General features: G+C 38.9%; 1 protein-coding gene and 1 pseudogene across 9 annotated transcripts in view; one reads left to right on the top strand and one right to left on the bottom strand.

Annotated features, from left to right (window-relative positions):
* ERI2 (ERI1 exoribonuclease family member 2) overlaps window positions 1-19,695 on the top strand; it is a 37,358-nt gene extending 17,663 nt beyond the window's left edge. For 2 of the 9 annotated variants that reach the window (XR_003682805.2, XR_003682802.2), the window contains 3 exons: window positions 6,311-6,431; window positions 9,824-9,964; window positions 19,385-19,453. Coding sequence is in view for 4 of the 9 variants with exons in the window: in XM_024123382.3 (XP_023979150.1) it covers window positions 6,311-6,417 (107 nt within the window). In the remaining 5 variants the exon portion in view is untranslated. Of the gene's footprint in view, window positions 1-68; window positions 144-548; window positions 1,218-6,310; window positions 6,947-9,823; window positions 9,965-10,674; window positions 11,237-19,367 lie in introns of those variants that run through there. The other 7 variants (XR_003682803.2, XR_448595.3, XR_003682804.2 and 4 more) reach the window with 7 other exon arrangements.
* The window catches only part of LOC112064823 (acyl-coenzyme A synthetase ACSM1, mitochondrial-like), a 162,455-nt pseudogene that overhangs the window by 3,290 nt on the left and 135,279 nt on the right, over window positions 1-23,886 (bottom strand).

Raw genomic sequence — 23,886 nt, 5'->3', positions numbered from 1 at the left:
TTATGGATTTTAGGTTAAAAAAAACCTCGTACTTCTACTACTGCAACTAATACCTTTTTTTTTTGCAGTACGCGGGCCTCTCACTGTTGTGGCTTCTCCCGTTGCGAAGCACAGGCTCCGGACGCGCAGGCCCAGCGGCCATGGCTCACGGGCCCAGCCGCTCCGCGGCATGTGGGATCTTCCCGGACCGGGGCACGAACCCGTATCCCTTGCATCGGCAGGCGGACTCTCAACCACTATGCCACCAGGGAAGCCCCAATACCTAATATTTTTAATGACTTAATACGTTCCAGATGTTGTTATAAGGCATATACCTATGTTAACTTATTTAATCCTCAAAACTTTCTTTTTAAGAAATTAAAAATCATTTTTAATGCTATTCTCCAGAGAAAACCAGCAAAGTGGTATAAATTATTCCTGTTTTTTCCCAATACATTTATACTTAAAAATGGAACCATGCTATACATTATAGCTTTGAATCCTTCTCTTTCTTTTTAAAATTTTTTTTATTGAAGTGTAGGTGATTTACAATGTTGTGTTGGTTTCAGGTGTACAGCAAAGTGATTCAGATATACATATAGACTCATGAAACCCTACTGGTGGAGCTCAGAGAAAAGGGACAAACTTCAGTAATCATTGACTCTGCTCCCTACTCTCATTACCTGGAATATTGGAGACCCTGCCTGGCAAAGGGGGCCTGAAGAGTGGCATGGAACCTTTAAACCCAAACTACCACGTGATCAGCCCCAACAGAAGTGAGCTTTGAGGTCTCCTGTCTTATTCATAGTTTATTTCCTGAACCCTCTACTTACTGACCGAGCCAGCCTACTTCTGGTTACTTAGTTCCTGTCTCAGACCTTGCTCCCACTCCCGATATCTGATGCCAGCCTATCCTCCTCAGCTACACCAGGGTCCATGTTGGTTTCCAGACCTTCTGGGTAAAAACTTGAGCCTTCTATCTGACTTCTGGCACCCTATCCTGGTGTGAGCGTAGGTTGCTGGCATTCACACCGTCTTTGCCCCAGCACTCCATGGAAAGGATTCAGATTCTTTATAGTATATATTTTCAGTCTCATTCTGTAGCAGTTCTCTCTGATTAGCATATTTCTATCTGACTTGCATATTTAGTAATGAGTCTCTAACTTACATAGTGAAGGAATCATTTGGATAATTCTGTTTCAATGAACTACTGTTTAGAAGTATGTTAGACTGCCAACAAACTATAAGAGACAAATCAGTTCTCTTACCTCTCCTCTGATGGGGTCTGGGCTGCTGACGACAGCTAACTCTGCAAGCAGAATGCTCAGTCAGGGCACTTTCTATCTCAAACGGTCCAATTCAGTAACTGGGAAACAAAACATATGCAGGAATTTGTAAAGGTGAGCAAAAGGTTAACTCCAGAATACCTACAATCTGTTAACACAAACATATCCACAGAGGAAAATTACCCGGAGGATAATATGATATCATCCACTCTTGCAACAAACCAGAAATGTCCATCCTCATCCATATAGCCCCATCCCCAGTGATATAGGAATTGCCTCGTAGAGTTGAAGCTGTTTCTGTAGGATTATCCTATAAAACTATTAATTAATATTATTTTGAATGTGACTCTTCTGTTCAGTTGGATTTTTAAATATTTAAGGAGAAAGAAAAGTTTGGTGTTTTTGAGAATCCTTAGAGTGAAGAGGAGCAAGCATGGGAAATAGGGATGAAAGTCTAGCATTGAGCCAGCCCAATAATCAGAAAGGTAAACTGTAATTACAAAGACTAGGCATGCTGCCATCCTGAGAATTTTCTTAGATTGGTCACAAAATAAATATTGCAGGCGCTCAGAGGAGAAGGCTAAGTAAGTCTTTTGCTAATTGGTTAATATCTAAACACTTGTAGGAAAAAAGAGAAGTCAATACTCAGAGTTAAAAGAAAGTACCAAATGAGTCAACAGAGAGGGGTTTTTTGTGTTTGTTTTGTATTTGGTTTCGTTTTACACAAAAGTAGAGAATTGATTCTGTAAGTTTAGCAGGAAGAAAAAGGAAGTATTTTTACATTATGTAAAATCCACTGACAGTTAAAACCTGGGCCTTTGATTATACTGATGTAAACTTTTCTCTAATTTGTATACTGTAATTAGAGATGAAAGTATGTTTGCAAACAGTAAGGAGCTTGGGAGAAAGAAAATTACTTAAGCTTACTGCACCATTCTCTGTCTCTCTCACTCCTTACGTGAAGGGAAACCACTAATCAGATTTCAGGAAAATTATTGGGTGCTGATTTACAGCGGAGAGGATTAATGATATTAAGAGGGCTGTCTTCTTTCTAGGGCCCCCTTCCTCTTACCTTCACGGGCTTGGAGCAGTGATCTAGCCTGGGGGAACCAGCGTGCCCTTCTCTAATAAGCATTTGGGTATTTCTTCAGTTCCCTGTCTGAGGGATTACTGTTCAGGACAACGAATCTCTCAAGAAAAGGCTGAATACCTATCCTAGGTGTATTTTGTGGCAAATAGAGATCGTTACCAAGCACTTTTGAGAAATAAATAGAAAATGAGATGTTATTTAATAAGTCTCTTACCACATAATGTGTAAAAAGGCGAATGGTCGGTTAGGTAGAACTCGAATGCCAATATCTCCTTCTTGTCTAGGTGGTAGAACATTGCCATTTACATCTAAAATCTAGAATGAAACAGAATAATTTATTTAAGGGAATTTTTATTTAAGGCCACATCTGAAATCTTTGCTTTGCATGTTTTGTTTTGTTTTGTTTTTTGCCATTTAAGAATGCAGACTTCAGAAAAATTTTAAGTATACTTTAAATTCCTAAGAGAAATGTATTTATTTAAATTCTTACTGCAAAATATATTGTAAAATGCAGGTTAGCAAAATGTGAAAGAAGAATAAAATTTTTCTTTAATTCTGTCATCCAGAAATAATTACATTTTGGTAATATCCTTTGAGATGATATAGACAGAAAAAAATAGGATCACTTTATAATATTAGTGTTTTGCAACCTGCTTTTATCATTTAGCAATATATTGTAATTGTCTTTTCCTTTCAAATAAATATTTCATTACTGGTTTTCAAACTTTGTGAAACAAACAAAATCTTACTTCAGAAGCCCAATATGAGTAAGCAGGAAAAGGGGAATGTTCTCTGGCTGAGACAGTGGTGGGTAATCCGAAGCCTTGCTCTTTTATCCTCTCGTGTTCTCTGAAGTACCTAATAGTAGCTAGCATCCTAAATAATAAATGCTAATGCTCTAACTACTTTATATGTACTATCTTCTTTAGTCCTTACAACAGCCATATCTGGTTAGGAGTATTATTATGCTCATTTTGTATGAGGAAACTGCGGCGCAGAGAGTTTATGTAGTGCCACAGTGCATGATTGAGCTGGAATTCAAATCTCGGCAATCACACTCTAGATCCTATACTTTTCATCATTATACTTCTCTGTGGAATCTCTCCAGGGAGTTCAATCCATTTTCTAAAAATCCAAATAAGCATTTCTCAGATTGATTGGTCATCTCATATACCAGATTTTGCTCTTACTTTTAGCTGTTTCTAAATATGAAAACTCTACTCTGCTTTTATATACACCCTTCAAACCTGAGATGTAGCTTGTTGGAAAATAAGGGTATGATATTTATCTGGCCCTTTCCAGAAGGAAAAGTGCTTATGTCCCTAACGAGAAACTTGAAAGGCATTCTAAACGTTAAGAACTTATTTTTAAATTCTTGCAAATAAAAAAGTATAAATTCCCACCCAGTCATCTAAAGAATTATTTGGTTTCAGGTATCAAGAAGAGATATGTTAAGAGTTCCAATTACTTAACACCGACTACTATTCAATAGATGGGAAAATAGATAAAATATTATATCTCTGGGGAGAATCTAATTCCTCATTGTTCAAGGGGGTCCTAGAATGTTTAAACATGAAAATTATGAGCTTTGATCTTTGAAGTTGCAAAAATCTGATATCCAGCTGGTTAGAGTACATCCCCAGATGTCACTAAAGATGCTCTTAGCTAGGTAGGGAGGGGCCCAATAATAAAAGCCCATGGGAAAGAGTTAAAAATGAAGGTGGCTGCATGAGGGAAATGCAAAGCAAAACTACAATGAGCCTATTAGTATGGCTACTATCAAAAAACCAAAATAACAAGTGTTGGCAAAGATGTGGAGGAATTAGAACCCTTGTGCACTATTGGTGGGAATGTAAAATGTGGAAAACAGTATGGCAGTTTCTCAAAAACTTAAAAATAAAATTACCATATGTATAAATGATTCACTTTGCTGTACACCTGAAACTAACACAACATTGTAAATCAACTGTACTCCAATAAAAATTAAAAATAAAATTACCATATAATCCAGCAATTCCACTTCTGGGTATATACTCAAAAGAATCAAAAGCAGGGTCTCAAAGAGATATTTGTATACCCATGTTCATCACAGCATTATTCACAATAGCTAAAATATGGAAGCAACCCAAGCACTCATCAATAGATGAATGAACAAGCAGAATGTGGTATATGTATATATATATATATATATATATATACACAATGGAATATTATTCAGCCTTAAAAGAAAGGAAATTCTGACACATGCTACAACATTGATGAACTTTGAGGACATTATGCTAAATGTAATAAGCCAGTTACAAAAAGACAAATGCTGTATGATTCCACTTATACATAGTACTTAGAGTAGTCAGAATCATAGAGGCAGAAAGTAGAATGGTGATTGTGAAGGACAGGTGGGAAGAGGAATTGAGGAGTCATTGTTCAATGGATATAGAGTTTCAGTTTTACAATATGAAAAGAATTATGGAGATGGATAGCGGTGACACCTGCACAACATTATTTAATGTGGTATTATTTAATACCACTGAATTGTGTACTTATAAATGGTAAAAATGGTAAACTTTAAGTTATCTGTCTTTTACCATGATAAAAAGAAATTCGGATAAATAAGTGAAAGTGTAGATGCTCATGGGGGATGCACTGTTCCTCTTGGCCACACAATTTTTGCATTCAAAGATAGTTACTCCAATAAATCACTGGGCTTAAATGAGTGGGGAACTGGTGGTACATTGCAGTTGGGATGGCTGTGAGTACAGCTATGCCTGTGAGACTCTGATAGCCGTGCATGTTGGGAATTGTCATCAAGAGAAAACGTGTGAAATGCCAATTTTTGATTACTTGTAATGCAGATATGATAATGCTTAATTATCAGTATTTCTTTCTCTGACCTAAGGCAGCCTATTAACCAATGAACTATTGTTAAGTCTTTTTACAGAATGTAACCAATGCTGCTCTACCATCTCTTCTTAGAAAAGTTTTTCAAAGGAAAGGAATTCCAGGGAGAGGTGAATAGTAACAGCGCCTATCTTTTGGACCTTTATTATGTGCCAAGCACTTTGCTATGCTCTTTAGAAATATTACCTCATTAATCCTCACTAGAAGCCTATGAAATCAGTTCTGTTATTATTAGGGTTACCAACCATCTTGATTTGCCCGTGACTAAGGCAGGGGGTGTATCCTCAGGATGTACTACTTTCAGGGCTAAAACTAAATAAGTCCCAGGCAAACTGGGACAAGTTGTTCACCCTGGTCCCTGTTTTACAAATAAGGAAACAGACTTTAACAGCTTAACCAAAGATACTCAGCTAGTGAATAGCAGAGCCAGACCAAAACCATCAGGCAATCCTACCTTTAGACAAGGTTCCATAGCGAAGTGAAAGTGAGGGAAAGGAACCAGCATCTGGTTTATTCCATAAATAGTGAGATCAGCAACCAATCTCATCTAAACTTTCTCAAACTTACCTGACTATAAGAATTACCTGAGGTGTTATTTAAAACACAGATTTCAGCATCCCACCCTAAATTTATTGAATCAGGCTCTCTAGAGAAGGAGCCTGAGAATTTGTATTTTTGACAAGTACCCATGTGATTCTTTATGATCAGATAAGCTTGGGAAACATTAGTCTCATCTACAACTAACCCTCAGTTAAGATTGATTCTGAGGTCTCTGTAAACTCATCCATTTTGTGTTTTTGTTGCTATTGTTTTCTTTTATGTATTAGTGTAAGTTCCTTTGGCTATACTTAGCTTTGGCTGGGTTGATCCGAGAACAAGTCTAACCCTGTACAAAGTGTGCTGATGGGATAATAGGATGCCCCCTAGGGATCAAGTGATGAAAATGGCAGTGGTTACATGACAGCCAGGAACTGGCCAGGCAGGCTTAGGAAGAGAGAGAGAACGCTGCAACCATTGTAAACTGTAGCCTCTTTTTTGGCCTACTTGACCCTTTTAGGAGGTCTGGAGCTCCCTAACCAGAAGGGGCAGTGTGTGTCACAGTTAAGAGTATGGATACTGGAACAAGATTCCTTGGGATTCAATCTCAGCACTAGCAGCTACTAGCTATGTGACCTTGGGTGAGTCTTTAACATCTCTGGGCGTCATCTGTAAAACGGTTCCAATATTGCCATGTCTCTCATAGGTTCCTTCTGGAAATAAATATTTATAAAATGCTTAGAACTATTTGGCATAAGAACTGCTTTTGAGAGAAAAAAGAGACAAACTAACATTTCTAACCCATTTCCATCTTTATATGGAAGTTAAGATATCACAGAAGTAACATAATCATCACCAAAACTAGGAATGTAAGGGAATAGAAGTGGGGTAGGTGGTAAACAGATTGGGTTGTTAAATATTTTCCTGGGAAGGGATGTACAAGCCTTAACATCAAGAGTAGGAGAAGGCTTCCCATTGAGCCAGGCTTAATTTTCATTCCCTTAAAATTTCCACAGATTAGTACCTAGTTAAGAAGAAGAAAGAGTAAAGTAACATTGCAAATAACTTAAATTTATTCATTCATCCACCATGCATTCATTCAACAAATATTTATTCAGAACTTACTGTGAATCAGGCTCAAAATAAAACAAATTCTATGCTCTCATGAAGTATAGAGATAAACACTAAACAAATATAATAAAGTTATAACACTAAGTAAATTTATAATTGCTAAAATATCCATATTTATGAAAACATTTGTACTCATATTTGCATGATACTTGTTATGCTGTTTCTATTTAGTAAATTCGTCAATTTTTGTTTTTATTTTATTTTTGATATTCTAATTTTTGACCAGATACTACTTTCTCATAGTTCATAAATTGAAGCATTATAAAAAGACACACTGAAAAATTTCTTTCAGCCTTTCCCTTATCTGCTCCATTTTACCCCTCCCTTTCCTACATAATAACCACTTTTGTTATTATGTCATTCATTTCCTCTAGAATTTCTTCTTATTTCTACGAGCTCTTTAGATAAACCATTTTGGAGTGTGCTTGTCAAGGAGTTGACCAGCAAACTTAATATTTCAAGTAACAAGGAGCTCAGCATTTTCTATTTTTGAGGTAGCCCTAAGAAATTTCCTCATTACATAAGGGGAGATCTTTTTGTACATCTAGTATTTTTTAATTAAAAAAATTTTTTAATGCCCTGGCCCTGATCAATTATATAGTGGCTTTCCTCAATGCATGGCTATTTGAACTGTATCTGTTACAGAGCTTTTTTGCAACTATCTTCCCTCAAGTTTTTTTTTTTTTTAACTCTTCTTCTAATCACGCCACTCCCTATCCCTCAACCACAAAGCTATAATAAACATTTTGGTTTTTATTCATCTGACTGAATTGAGTCCAGCCCTGTCTTTTCAGTGAAGTCTGTGTACCGTTTCAGTCTGTCCATATCCTTCGTGGATATCTAGACCTGTCCTGTTTCTCCATTGTTCAGTCACTTCAGAGTTGATTTGACTCCGCAGCACTTACACAGTGCTTTAAGTTTTTAAACTTATAGTTTCTCAGAAGACAGATAACGAGTTAAATTTAGGAGGAAAAAGGAGAAAAAATGGAAATTAGGGTTATTTCTAGTGAAATTTCATAAAAAGTGTTTTAGTTTTTCCCCCACCTCCCTTCTCCAATACAAAATAAACAAACCATTCCACCATAAATTGACTCCCGAAACACCAGTTGTTTTTTTTTTCACTTTCTCCCTTTTATTTGGGGCGGGGGCGTGATCTGTTGCAGAGAAGAGCCATGCCATCCCTAGGGAAGGTACCACATAATATGTTAAATCAGTGAGGAAAGGTTTACCAATTGTCTGGTTAAATTGTGGAGTATTTATACAATAGAACACTCTACAGTTGTTAAGAAAAAAGAAGAAGCTCCTGGATTGTACTGTTCCATAGCACTTTTTGTTATGATAGAAATTTCTATGCTGAGCTGTCCACTATTGTATCCTCTAGCCCTGTGTGGCTGTTGAGCACTTGAAGCATGACTAGTGCAACTGAGGCCCTGAGTTTTTTTCATTGAGGTATAATTGACTTATCATGTTGTATTAGTTTTAGGTTTACAACGTTAATGATTTGATGTTTGTATATAGTGAACTGATCAGCACAAGTCTAGTTAACATCTCTTACCCTACGTATTTACAAGACTATTTTTTCTTGTGATGAGAACTTTTAAGATCTACTCACTTAGCAACTTCAAATATACAACACAGTAAGTCCCCTACATACGAACCTTCAAACTGCAAACTTTCAAAGATGTGAACGTGTGTTTGCATGTCCAATCACATAAGTTAGTTCATGTGTCTGGCATACGTTGTCATGTGCGTGCATCCTCTACAAGTGGTTGTGCTTTTGTGTACTTTACTGTGCAGTACTGTATAGAGGACAGTAGTACAGTATCTTTATTTCAAGCCCAGGATGTCTGGAAGCAAGTGTAAAAGCAGTGGTGATGTAGCTGGTACTACTGTACTTTTCAAGGTACTGTACTATAAGATTAAAAATGTTTTCTTTGTTTTTTGTGTTTGTTTTTATATATTATTTGTGTGAAAAGTATTATAAACATATTACAGTACAGTACTATATAGCCAATTGTGTTAGTTGGGTACCTAGGCTAACTTCATTGGACTTACAAACAAATTGGACTTACGAATGTGCTTTCGGAACGGAATTCATTCGTGTATGTGGAGGACTTACTGTACAGTATTATTAGCTATAGTCTGGAACTGAATTTTTAATTTAATTAAAATTTAAATTTAAATACCTACATGTGGCTAGTGGTTACCAAATTGGACAGCACAGTTCCAGGATGTATTGTAGGTGAAGAAAGGAAGGTCAGAACTGTGTGTATATCATGTTCCCATTATAAAAGAGAGGGGGAGAACATATGCATATTGGCTTGTACATGCATAGATCTCAGGGAGAGGGAGAACTGAGACTGAGGACAAGGTATGGAGGAAGACTTTCACTAATATATTCTTATATACCTATTGAATTTTATGACATGTGAATTGTTTCCTGTTCAAAATCAAATGAAGTCAATTTAAAAGTAGTGATCAATCCACACTTTCAAATGGAATCAGTAATAAAGGACATTCATCTTCTTTCCTGTTTGCTAGGATAGGGTATTAAATAGGGGTGACACATATTTTCCCAGCTCAGGTAACAGTCATCATACAAAGGATAAACACCTTCTTATCCATAACCACTGGGCTCAGAGCTATACACTTGGCTGAACCCTCCCTTTCCTCTCCTTGCTTGAGGGAAACCGTCCTGGATATAGTAATTATCATTTACAAAATGTAAGCAAGAAGGAAGGGGAGAAGAGATTGCTAAACCCCATACCTACTGGCCTGGAGCTATGTTTTAGGCAGAGAGATCTTTTATTTTATAAAATAAAAATATTTTATAATATTTCTTATAATATTAAAAAATATTTTATAATATTTCTTCTTCTTCCTCTCCCCTCCTCCCACTAAGTGCCCATTCACCAACCTTTCTTACCTGGTCTTATCATTCTGCACAAGTATTCTATCTGCAGTTGGTGCTGAACAGAAGACTGTGATGGGAAACTTGCAAAGTGTCTGCAATTTAGAAGAAGTGGTCTTACCACAATTTTTAGTAAGTGCCTAAATGTCTATGGTAGATACAGCACAACTTAAAACATTGTTTATTCTAATGTAAACACGCTCACACATTTGCTCTGATATCTTTTCAGGCTTATTGATTTTACAGACATGAAATACTTTAAATCATGTTGTCTACTCTGATTTCCGCAAGTTACTTTATTCACCAGTCCTGTCAGTGACAGTGCTAATGCATTTCTAAATGTTGACCTCTTTTGCTCTGCCTTACTTGCAAGACGGAAGTTGGCTCAAACCGCGGCAAATAATGTGCAAATACACATGCTCCCTGGATCCATGGAGAATATACACTACTCCATGCAGATTTTGCCCAGCCTGTGTCTGAGGTACTCCACATGATATCCGAAGGGGTCAAATCCAGCCAGAACCTGGGTAAACAAAGAATAGACTTTATATATATATATATATATATATATATATATATATATATATATATATATACACACAAAGAATAGACTTTATATATATATACATATATATATATGAAAACAAATTTAAAATACCAATAAAGGAATCATCACCTTTGTAGCACTGACACTTCAAGCTACAGTTCTGTGAGAGTACTATCCATTTATAGATAATCCTAAACCAAAACTGCTGTGGGTGTGTCCGGTCATTTTAGGAGATCTGCTTGTTCCGCTGGTGAAGAAAATGGCCATCATCTCATTGTGTTTTGTCTTCACACAGGTGTTGTTGTCACTGGCATGTCTATGAAGGAAGAATTACAATGATTCTGCACATTAAACACAATATCATATTTTTTGTTTTAGTTTTGATTTTTTCTTGGCTGCACCACACAGCATGAGGGATCTTGGTTCCCCGACCAGGGGTCGAACCCATGCCCCCTGCAGTGGAAGTGCAGAGTCTTAACCACTGGACCACCAGGGAAGTCCCAAACACAGTGTCACAGACTGTTACCACAGAGAAGGATTTACTCAGACCTCTTCATCTCATTGATCAGGCCCCAGTGACTTAGGGTGAATTCCAAGGTAAAAGCCATCTCTCTCAGGACCTCCCTGGTGGCACAGTGGTTAAGACCCTCTGATCCCAGTGCAGGAGGCCCAGGTTTGTCCCTGGTCAGGGAACTAGATGCCACATGTATGCTGCAACTAAGAGTTCACATGCCACAACTAAGGAGCACACTGCAACTAAGACCCGGCGCAACCAAATAAATAAATATTAAAAAAAAAAAGCCATCTCTCTCTGCATCTTTTAAGGTGCTTTCCAGAAGCAAACTAAACTTTGTTGTCAATAGCCCATTTATAACAAGTTGACTTCATAGCTTTTTACTGTATAAGGAAGAGTTGAAGCAGTTTAAAAACTCAAGAATTTTATCATACCTCCAGCAGAAAGAGGATTCTATGATCTTATAATCATGGATATGTGAAGAAAAATGTGATTTTAAAAAAAATGGGTATGTTAATAGAAGTCATGGCTAATGGTATAAGGCAGGGATCATCAAGCTATAGCCCACAGGGCAAATATGGCCTGCCTTCTGTTCTTGCAGATAAAATTTTATTGTAACACAACCATGTCCATTCTTTTACATATTGTCTGTGACTGCTTTCTACACTATGACAGCAAGGGTGAGTAGGTATGATAAGAGACTGCATGGCCTGCAAAGCCTATATATTTACTATCCATCCCTTTTATAAAAAACATTTGCTGACCCCTCAAAAGGATGGTTTTTCTGTTTCCCAAAAAAGAGTCTACATAGTTCTGAATATAGTAAACAATAAGACTGAAGAGGATCTAAGTATCCACCTAGGGAAGGAAGGGCCTCAGTTAAAGAGAAAAAAGTTTTGGTTCCAAAGGATAATTGGGCTTTGATACATGTCATACATCAGGGCAGCTGAGGGGAGGTAAACTCTGTACATTTGAGTGTCTAAGAAGCATACAGAATTTTATTTGGGAATATTGAGCTGAGAATGAATGAATCAGAAATATCCAGCCATGAAAAATATAGAAAAGCTATTTTTAAATCCTAACAAAGATAAACCAAATGTTTAGGCTATAATTCCATAATTTTTTTCTTTAAAAAAAGTTAGTACTATAGCTGTGTACCTATCACTTCTATCATAGATATGGTTACTCTTGAAACCTAAGGCAGGTTTAGTGTACCAGTCTCTCAGAAGCATTATACATAGTAGTTAGGAATGTGGGCTCAGAAACCAGATGGCCTAAGTTTGAAACCCAGTTTTGCCAGATCCTAGCATTTGACCTTATTCATTTGTATAATTACAGTTCCTACTCCCTAGGTTGTTGTGATATTTAAATGAGTGAATATATCTGAAGTGCCTGGATTAGTTTTTGGCACATAATCAGTGCCATATAAATGTTAGCTATTGTGCAATTATAACATTTTTATTAGAACAGAATTTGGCCTTTGATAACTCAATAAATGTTAACTATTTTAGAAGAAGTAGGAACAAGTCCATAGTTGCCAGCATGCTCCAAAATCATTGAGTAAAGGTAGGAAGCTCATTCCAGAAAGGGAATTTGCTACCACCCTAAAGCTAAAATGTAACCAATACTTGGCGAGATTTCCAAGTGACCTCTGGAAGCACCCCAGAGCAGGGCTTGAACGTCAGTATAATTCAGTTTTATAATTGCATCCATTAAATATTCTTCATACTATAACCTGATAGAAACGTTACTGTCAGCAAGGGAATGATGCAGCCTACAAAGGATTGACTGATCAATTCCCCTGCGAGATAACAGATCTGTGGTTGATGCTGTGATGCACCTCCTAGATCCTGCTGCAGGATTTAAAAACATACTCCCTCCAGGTGCTAGGATCCTTCTTTAGATACTACCTTGACTGAAGACAGCTGCCTTGCTCAAGGTCATGCCTCCTAAGGACAGCCCACACCCAGTTACTGATCAGCATAGGACCTCTTGCTTTAGCTGGGCAGAGCTTTGAAGGGCTATCCAAACTCCAGAGATCTCAGTAGGCTGGCTGAGGGCTTTTTTGGAAGTACAATCCCACATCTTTCCCTTTCTTTCACAGGTGTTTAATGCAAGATAACTCCTCAACAAACTTCTTACACAACTAATCTCTGTCTTAGGGTGTGCTTCCTTGAGATTCCAACCTATGAAAAACACTGCCAGCTCCTTATTGCCTCAGAGCTTTGCACTATAAGTGCAGGAATAATCACCAGTTGTTCCCTTTGTCTGGTGTTTTAATTTTCATTTTTCTGGTCAGTCATGGATTGACTGTCTTATCAATGTTGCATTTCTTCTTGGGAAGCTGTTCTACAACAATTATGGCTACTCATTTCATCATCTCCTTGAGGTTCTCCCACCCCTCTCTGGGGCTCTGAGACACAATTAGCTTGGAGTGCAGATTTTCACATTTAGATGCAACACCATCTACTGCTGAAGCTAAAACATCATTGGTAATAATGCACTTTGCTTTTGAAGATTGTAGTCAGTAGAGGATGTCTTTCTGCAATTAAATTATGGCTACTCATTTCATCATCTCCTTGAGGTTCTCCCACCCCTCTCTGGGGCTCTGAGACACAATTAGCTTGGAGTGCAGATTTTCACATTTAGATGCAACACCATCTACTGCTGAAGCTAAAACATCATTGGTAATAATGCACTTTGCTTTTGAAGATTGTAGTCAGTAGAGGATGTCTTTCTGGGTCATCTGAGTGGTTCCTGGATTAAAACTGTCCCTAAAGGAGAAGAAAAGAAAATGTTTAGAAGGATTTCCTTCACCATGTTAGGGTAGTGTAGATAACTCATGTACGTTCTGTATTTCTCAGAGTGAGTTAGTTGGTTTTCTAGGCGAGGTATCTGTCTTCTTTTCATTATTATGCTTTTGCGTTTCAAGGGATCTCAAAGTCTATGACCCTTTTGACCTAACATGAAAGGGTATTAAATCCTGGATAATTATCTTCTATCTGGAGACCATTCATAACATTCAGCTTGAAGAGGGTTTTGATTGAAAAGTAATATTACCCAACATTTATTTAGTACTTTGAGTGCCAGGTGCTATTTAAGTGTTTTGCATGTTTTAACATTTAATCCCTACCAAAAAACACAAAACTCAAAAGCTATTGTCAACTAAAAAGAAAATACACAACATAAAAGTTGACAATTATGTTTTATTGGGAGGACTTTCTCAGGATGTAAGCCCAGGAGCAGCCTCTCAGATATCTCTGAGGGACTGCTCCGAAGGGTGAAGGGAGAAGCCAGGATATATAGGGGTGGTTTTTACAACAAAAACCAGGTAGTTGGAACATCAAAAGATTACTGTTAATTAAAGAAAACCTGACATCTCAAGTTAATGAATTTAGCTCTCTTCTGTGTATGGGAAGATGCAAGAGTCTGGGCTCACTGAAATCATTCCTTTGATAGGCACCTCAACTGTCGAGGGCCAAGATCCTCTTCTTTCTCATCCTGAGTTCCCTCAGGGCTTTACCATCAGGGGCAGCTACAGTGGCTGATGGCTTGATGGCCACAACATCCTTTGTTTGCTGATATAGCAGGTGACATTCTTACTCCACCCTATAAATAATATGCCCAAGATCACTGACGTAGCAAGTGGCAGTGCATGGACTGAGCCCTGCAGCCTGACTTCAGAGCTGTACATTTAACCACTTCGGTTCAGTGCCTCTTAAAACATACATGAATATTTTATGGTTTCTTTCCAAAGAGAAGGATTGAGGCATTTATCTCTTCTGTGCTTCTACTCCCACCTGCTGTAAATTACACTGTAAGGTGTAGTGTAATGGTTAAGAGTGTGACCTGGAGCCAGACACTCTTAGTGCTTGGCCTTGAGCAAGACTACATCACCTCTGGGATTCTCAGGTTCTGCATCTGTAGAATGGGGATTATAATAACACTACCTTCTTTATAGGATTATTAAGGATTAAATGAGTTAAAATGCATATAGAGCTTAGAACAGTACTGAATAAAATTTAGCTATTATTTTCTCTAAGGATTAATGGACTTTCAAGAATATATCTATATCTGTATCATATTTCTATCTCTGTCTCTATCTGTGTTCCAGATTCCACCACTCAAATTCCAGACCTTCAAGTAGGGGTGGAAGGCATTTAGTTTATAATGATTTTTCCTCTTCCTGGTGACACAGCAGGCAAGGAAGTTTGAAGAACATATATCTGGTCATTCCTGGACTCTTTATTTATTTAAAACTTTTTATTTATTTTTAAATTTTTGGCTGTGTTGGGTCTCCATTGCTGTGCATGGGCTCTCTCTAGTTGCGGCGAACGGGGACTACTCTTCGTTGCGGTGCACGGGCTTCTCATTGCTGTGGCTTCTCTTGTTGCGGAGCACTGGCTCTAGGTGCCTCGGGCTTCAGTAGTTGTGGTACACAGACTCAGTAGCTGTGGCTTGCGGGCTCTCGAGTGCGGGCTCAGTAGTTGTGGTGCATGGGCTTAGTTACTCCGCAGCATGTGGGATCTTCCCGGACCAGGGATCAAACTCGTGTCCCCTGCACTGGCAGGAGGATTCTTAACCACTGAGCCACTAGGGAAGACCCATTCTTGGACTCTTGACACTGGCTCATCTTTCTATCTTGGAAAGGACAAGTCCCTCCCATGGAGTCCTTCAAGAAACAGACAACCAGGACCAAAACACAAGGTTCTCTAGAATATCTTCCCTTTCTAATCAAAGCAATGCAGCAATTTTTATGAGGCTTTAACTCCAGAGTTATTCCTTAGAGATGTTGCACCTAGAGATAAGTAGTAAGCCTGCCATGGCCAACACTTTTCCATAATTTAAAGGCACTTACAACAAACCCACTGTTGACATTTCATGACCAAGAAGAAGTACTTTATTTAAACACATTACCCTTAGATAATTAAGTTCTGCCAATACATAATTCCTAAAATATCTTTAAAGGAATCTATTAACAGTGATCAGTCTTACCTATTAAACCTCTTCCTATCCAAATTATCATTTGGGAAGCATTACACTGTTTAAATATAAAACAATCTTCTGGTATTGCTCTGGAGTGATGTCCTAGATGATTACGTAACAGGGAAGAGCCAATTCTGACTCCATGTTGGATCTGTTTCTTTAACTTTTGCTTTCCGTTTGCTTTTGTTATTATAATCACTGTCTATAGCTGTAAGCACACATAATGGCCTGCCACTGGGAACCCTGCCCCCCTGCCTGACTGTTAAACTAAAGTGCCTTTGTTCAGCTCACAGAGAGACACTCTGACCCTGCCCACCTGTGAATGGCTGCAGAAAAGAAGAAATTAACACATCCCCTCCCCAATGCAGGCCATTTGAGAAGATGTTTTGCAAGATAAATGGCCTTTTTACTTTACTTCCTCACCTCATCTCCCTCCCGGTTCTTTAAAAGGAACTGGCATCCAGACCCCAATAAGATGGTTTTTTGGGGACCATAGTCCGCCATATTCTCCATCTGCCAGCTTTCCGAAAAAAGTCTCTATTAGTTGCCTCAACACCTCGTCTCCGGGCTTCCCTGGTGGCGCAGTGGTTAAGAGTCCGCCTGCAGATGCAGGGAACACGGGTTCGTGCCCCGGTCCGGGAAGATCCCACATGCCGCGGAGCGGCTGGGCCCGTGAGCTATGGCCGCTGAGCCTGTGCGTCCGGAGCCTGTGCTCCGCAACGGGAGAGGCCACAACAGTGAGAGGCCCGCGTACCACACACAAAAACAAAACAAAACAAAAACACCTCGTCTCCTGATTTATTGGCCTGTCCTGCAGTGAGCAGAGCGAGCTTGGACTCAGTAACAATTATAATTACAGTGGATACCTTTATTCATTAAAAAAATATATTGAAGCCTACTATGTGGTGGACACTTTTCTAAGTGCTAAGGAAACTGTAGAAAACAAAATGGACAGAGGTGCCTGCCCTCATTCTAGACAGACTGGAAACACATATACAATATCAGATGATAATAAATTTGTTTAAAAAAATAAAGAATGAGCACTTTGGGTGAAGGTAGGGGGAGGAACTGTTCTAGATAGGTTGGCTGGGGATGGCCTCTCTGAGGAGGATACCTACTAATATTTAAGTTTCATGTAAAAAAAAAGAAAGTTCAAAACTTCCAGAAATGAAATGCCTGTTTCTGCTTCACAGTTGTCATTTTGTATAAATGTATAGACATCATATATCTTTTCAAATTGGTGTTTTGCTGAGAAATCTGCTGATAGTCTAGTGGGGGTTCCTTTTAGGTTACTGTCTTTTTTCCCTGGCTGCCTTTAAAATTCTTTCTTTGTCATTGACTTTTGACAGTTTTCTATAATGTGTTTTGGATAAGGTTTTTTTGCATTGAGGTAATTAGCTTCCTGGTAATTAACTTCCTGGACTTGTACATAATTGAAGTAATTAGCTTCCTGGACTTGTAATACAGTTCCTTCCCCAGGTTTGGGAAGTTCTAGCTATTATTTCTTTAAATAAACTCTCTGTTCGCTTCTCATTCTCATCTCCTTATGTTGCCTTTCCTAATGGAATGAGATGGTTCTCTTAGAAATTATTCATTAAAAAAAAAAAACAGCAAAACTTAGTTTTCTCTCCTCTCCATCCTGGATCATTTCTAGATTTCTGTACTCATGCTTGCTGATTCTTTCCTCCATACGGTCTGCTCTATTTCCAGTGCTTTCTATTGCATTCTTTATATCATTTATTGAGTTCTTTGGCTCCAGAATTTCTATTTGTTTCCTTTTTAGAGATTCAGTCTTTTCGTAAAATATGCCTTCTGCTCATTAATTTTATTCCTGAGCTCATTGAAATGACTTTCTGAGTTTTCTTATAGATCATTTTTGTTTTAAACATCTTTATTGGAGTATAATTGCTTTACAATGGTGTGTTAGTTTCTGCTTTATAACAAAGTGAATCAGTTATACATATACATATATCCCCATATCTCTTGCCTCTTGCTTCTCCCTCCCACCCTCCCTATCCCAGTCCTCTAGGTGGTCACAAAGCACCAAGCTGATCTCCCTGTGCTATGCGGCTGCTTCCCACTAGCTATCTGTTTTACGTTTGGTAGTGTATATATGTCCATGCCACTCTCTCGCTTCGTCACAGCTTACTCAATTTCGTTTCTTTTTATGGCTGAGTAATATTCCATTGTATACATGTGCCACATCTTCTTTAACCAGAGAGATTATTTTAACATACCCCCTTTTCCATCATAAGATAACAACAACAAGGGAAATGGGATTAGTGTTGGAACCATCTCTTACATGGAATGAAAAAGAATTACCATTTCTTGAATTTTTTTGTATGTCATATAGCAGCTCTGTAAGGTAAATAGAACTATGCCCTTTTTTTTTTTTAAATATGAGGAAATGATTTGAGTAGAGAACAAATAACCTTAAAATAAGTCATACAACTTGAAAATGACTCTGTTGGAAGGTTCATATCCTTTTACTTTAATGTCAAGTTGTTTGATTACACCTACAATCAACTTGACTGGAGCAAAGATTTTGATAATGAACATGTCAAAATAGCCCTTAAGCTGCCTACCCATAAAGTTCCCAAGAGAAGGGGAAAGGGGAAAAGGGCAAGGTGACATAACTGATATGTGATTAGACCCCATCTTTCCATTTTTATTCTTCCCAATATACCCTGCCCCCTACATATACAAATGCAGAGGAAAAATGGCAGGCCTTCTCTGAGCCCCACTGAGCTTTTCCATCACTTGCAGAGAGCTGGGTGTGTGTGTATGTTTTGTGGAATTGGCATAATTAAGTCAAAAGTGGAAAAAAGTTACCTGGAACATTCTCTAACTCCTGATTTCCTGTCACACCAGCCAAGGTTGACTAAATCTTTCTCAACATGTAAAATAGTCTGAAGTTATGAATATTTCCCCAAAATAATTTAAGGAACAATAACAAAAAAATCCTTCAAAAGTAAAAATATTTTCATAAATGGTTCTACAGGAAAAAGAACAAAGTTTATAGTACTGTCTCAACCATTTTGTAATCTACTTCCAGATAGAAGTCTACTTCATATACATTTTGTAAGGAGGGAGTAAAAGGCATGATGTGGTGTTTTGGCAAGAAAACAGAGGCCTGGCCACTAGGCCAGGATTTCCCTATGAGTCTACAGAAAAAACAACAGAACTGGGCTTTCTACTCAGGTCAGACTTCAAAACCCATGTTCTCTTCATTTTGTTATGAGGCCTGTTCTTTCAATTTATCAGAAGGACAGTGTTATAATCACTATGGACAATAAGACTCTAACAAAAATAGTAAAGACATTCTGAACAAACTTTAGATTCCCAGTATATGAGTTAAAGTGTGCTAGGCTATGCTGCAGAAACAAACCCAAAACTCAGAGGCTTAAGTCTAATGCAGAAGTTCCTGGTTGATGTGCTTTCCCGGGCAGTTCCCCTCCACAAAGTAGTCATAATCCTTATATTCACAGGTTTCACTCTCCCCTAGGCCTCCGAAGAGTCCTGAATTGGATCCTCTAAAATCAGCAAGTTGGCAAGCAGGAGAATGAGAGCCAGAGCAAGGGAACATCAGAGAGAAGAGTGCATTTGTGGAGGATCACATAAGAATTTAGGCCTAGAGGCATGCATGGCTTCCACCCACATTTCCCCACCCTTACTTACAGGGGGCTGAGAAATTAGTCTAGCTGTAGACCCAAGGAGGAAAGAGAAATACTTTTGTGAGTATCCACATCAAGTAAATGGCACTTTATTTTAACCTGTGAAAAGAATACATGCATGTGGCCAAAAACGAAATAAAAAATACAGAATGATATAAAATAAAAAATAAAGTAGTCACTGAATGTGTTGCAAAACAGGGTGTGTGTGTGTGTAGGGGGTGGGAGGGAGATATACATATATATATGTGTAAATCTCTGTATATATATATCTATATAAAAATTACATATATATGTAACTATTTATATGTAGTTTTTCAAATGAGTCTTAACTCAAAACTTTATTTTCCCCCCAATTTCTGTTTTCCCCCTTGGTATTCAATATCCCTTTTCCATCACTTAATGATTTCTTGGAGGGGGGCTTGAGCTCAAGATGGCAGAATGTCATGGGCTCACCCCTTCTTACCGAAACACCAAAATCACAACTAACTGCTGAACAACCATCAACAGAAAAATGCTGGAATCTACCAAAAAAGATACCCTACAGCCAAAGATAAGGAAGAAGCCACAACAAGATAGTAGGAGGGGTGCAATCACGATAAAATCAAATCCCATACCTGCCAGGTGGGAGACCCATGGACTGGAGAGCAATTGTATCACGGAGGCCCTCCCACAGTAGTGAAAGTCCTGAGCCCCACGTCAGACTTCCCAGACTGGGGGTCTGGTAATAGGAGGAGGACCCCCCCAGAGAATCTGGCTTTGAAAGCCAGTGGGGTTTGATCACAGGAAATACAGAGGACTGGGGGAAACAGACTCCACTCCTGGAGGGCACACACAAGGTCCTGTGTGCACCAGAACCCAGGAGAAAAATAGGAGTGACCTCAAAAGAGACTGGGCCAGACCTACCTACTAGTACTAGAGGGTCTTCTGCAGAGGAAGGGGGTGGTTGTGGCTCATGGCAGGGACAAAGACACTGGCAGCGGTAGTTCTGGGGAGTACATATTGGTGTGAGCCCTCTCAGAGGCTGCCATTAGCCCCACCAAACAGCCTGTAGGCTCCAGTGCTGGGTCGCCTCAGGCCAAACAACCAACAGGGTGGGAACACAGCCCCACCCATCAGCAGACAGGTTGCTTAAAGTTTTCCTGAGCACAGCCCTGCCCACCAGAGGGACAAGACCCAGCAACACCCACCAATGGAGTCCCTCCCATAAGGAGGCCTGCACTGGCCTCTTAGACAGCCTCATCCACCAGAGGGCAGACAGCAGAAGCAAGAAGAACTACAATCCTGCAGCCTGTGGAATGGAAACCACAATCACAGAAAGTTAGACAAAATGAGACGGCAGAGGAATATGTCCCAGATGAAGGAACAAGATAAAACCCCTGAAGAACAACTAAGTGAAGTGGAGATAGGCAACCTGCTAGAAGAAGAATTCAGAATAATGATAGTGAAGATGATCCAAGACCTTGGAAAAAGAATGGAGGCAAGGATCAAGAAGATGCAAGCAATGTTTAACAAAGACCTAGAAGAACTAAAGAACAAACAAACAGAGATGAACAATACAATAACTGAAATGAAAAATTCACTAGAAGGAATCAATAGCAGAGTGACTGAGGCAGAAGAACGGATAAGTGAACTGGAAGACAGAATAGTGGAAATCACTGCTACAGAACAGAATAAAGAAAAAAAGAATGAAAAGAAATGAAGACAGTTTAAGAGCCCTCTGGGACAACATTAAATGCATCAACATTCACATTATAGAGGTCCCAGAAGGAGGAGAGAGAGAAAGGACCTGAAAAAATATTTGAAGAGATAATAGCGGAAAACTTCCCTAACATGGGAAAGGAAACAGTCACCCAAGTCCAGGAAGCACAGAGAGGCCCAGGCAGGATAAACCCAAGGAGGAACATGCCAAGACACATAGTAATCAAACCGACAAAAATGAAAGACTTCTTGGGATGGTCCTACAACTTTCCAATCATTTTCAGTTATTAAAAGTTTGTCCACTCAAAATTTAAATCTCAGACTCCATATACATTGTACCTGCTCCCCTCTCCCCAGCATAGACTTGCTCTGTGCTTCTGGGGACCTGCAGTGGACAGGAGGGCTGGCCACTCTTTCTGCTGCTCCTCCCACTATCATGCCTGGAATAGCGACAAATGGTCTTTTCTATCTCCCAGACACATTTCCCCCCCTCCCAATTCTAAACACTAGATCCTCTATTTTGGAGGGTAAGGAAAAAAGATTAGGGTAAGAGGAGTTACCATGACAGTGTGACTTTAATTCTCTGTCTGTTGGGTCTACTTGTTTAAGCCCAGGTACTTTCTGGGAGTCTACTTGACACAGATACTCACACATCTTTAGAACACCCTATCTTGGGTGGCAGTCCTCTTCCCTGTTGTCCCTCCCCATTCTCTCACTCTCTGTACCCTGCCATCTGCCTCTACTTCCCATTCTGACTCATTTTCTTAGCCAGGAGAAAGGGGACATCAACCCAGAATATGATGCGAGTCTCTTCTTCTTCCAGGCACCTTTAACCTTTATGAGGGATTCCCTTGATGCCCCTCTCTGCAAAGGGGGTGAATACACTCTTAGGAGCATTGACTAAAGTAGAAATTAGAAGCAGGAAAGGGGGTGAAAGCACTCTCTCCTCTCCTGTCCCCAGGCTTCTGATGTAAACTGAGAGGCAGAGTGGTATGGGGATAGCAGGGCTAATTGAGCCAACTTTTTCCAAACTTAGAGAGACATGCCTTAGTCTTTGTTGACAGTTCTTTTTATACTGGAAAAGGCAGAGACAGTGCCTCTTAATTCTTAGCTTTGAGTTTTAGTTGAGAAATGTGGAGAACAACAGAACTCTTACTAAGCATCATTTTGAGATATATATATATGTGTGGTATATACATATATGTATACATATATATATATAGGATTAAGACACATACACATATACATATGTATGTATGTATGTGTACATATATGCACATATATATTTCCTTTTAAAACATGAACTGGTTCATACTATACATACCTCATTTTGATTTTTTCCCCCAGTTTCCAATGTATCTTGTAAATCTTTCCATATTAACACACTTAGATATAATAAGGTATCTCTTGGGTCCTGGGAATCAGTAAATGGTGACTGGAGATACTTCAAGGCCAACTGACCAACACAAAAAGCCTGGGCCTTAAACTCAATTCTGGTTTGATAAAAATTACCCTCATCAAACCTTCCAATTAGCAACAGCTACAACAAAACAGCAGCAGCTAACATTTATTGAATATTTTTATCTGAGACTGGCATGAATTATTCACTACTCACAATGAACTATAAGGTATATATTATAGCTATTCCCATTTTACAGATGAGGAACACGAAGTTCAGAGCAGTTAACTTTCCCAAGGTCATAAGGCTAGCAAAGTAGTGGAGTTAGTATTTAAACCCAAGACTTTCAAAGTGTGTTCCCAATCAGTTTGTCTCTCTGTTCATCTGTACACTGAATGCTGTATTCTAATTGACTTCCCTTCAATTTTTTTAAAAAAATTATTTATTTATTTGGCTGTGCCAGTTCTTAGCTGTGGCATGTGGGATCTTCGTTGTGGCACGCAGGATCTTTAGTTGCAGCACGTGGGCTCTTTAGTTGCAGCATGCAGGATCTAATTGCCTGACCAGGGATTGAACCCGGGCCCCCTGCATTGGGAGCATGGAGTCAACTGCTGGACCACCAAGGAAGTTCCAACTTCCCTCCAATTTTTAATTTAAATACAAATTATTCAAACTGAGTACTCATGTAGATCATTCTTATTTGGCCTCATCTGTGCTAAAAGATCCTCTATACCTGAGTTACCCTGGGCTCTTAAATATTGGGTTGGCCAAAAAGTTCGTTCAGATTTTTCCATAACATTTTACTTTGGCCAACCCAATACATACTATACCTACTCTGAATTTATACTTCTTGCATTAGTGTATTATTCAAGACTAGTGTTATGCATTGGTGGAATGTGCAGTTCATAGTATGATTTGAATTGCAAATGGAAACATTTCTAAGTTATAAAACTGCCTGAGATTCTACCATTAGGGATTCATTCTCAGGAGCACTGATTAAAGTGGAAGTAAGGGGCTTCCCTTGTGGTGCAGTGGTTAAGAATCCGCCTGGCAGCTCTATTTACAATAGCCAGGACATGGAAGCAACCTAAGTGTCCATCAACAGATGAATGGATAAAGAAGATGTGGCACATATACACAATGGAATATTACTCAGCCATAAAAAGAAACAAAATTGGGTCATTTGTAGAGACGTGGATGGACCTAGACACTGTCATACAGAGTGAAGTAAGTCAG

The sequence above is a fragment of the Physeter macrocephalus genome, chromosome 14, assembly GCF_002837175.3.
Source record: "Physeter macrocephalus isolate SW-GA chromosome 14, ASM283717v5, whole genome shotgun sequence".
Classification (NCBI taxonomy): domain Eukaryota; kingdom Metazoa; phylum Chordata; class Mammalia; order Artiodactyla; family Physeteridae; genus Physeter; species Physeter macrocephalus.
Note: the sequence above shows the minus strand (reverse complement) of the source record. Positions and strands in the feature narration are given on the sequence as shown.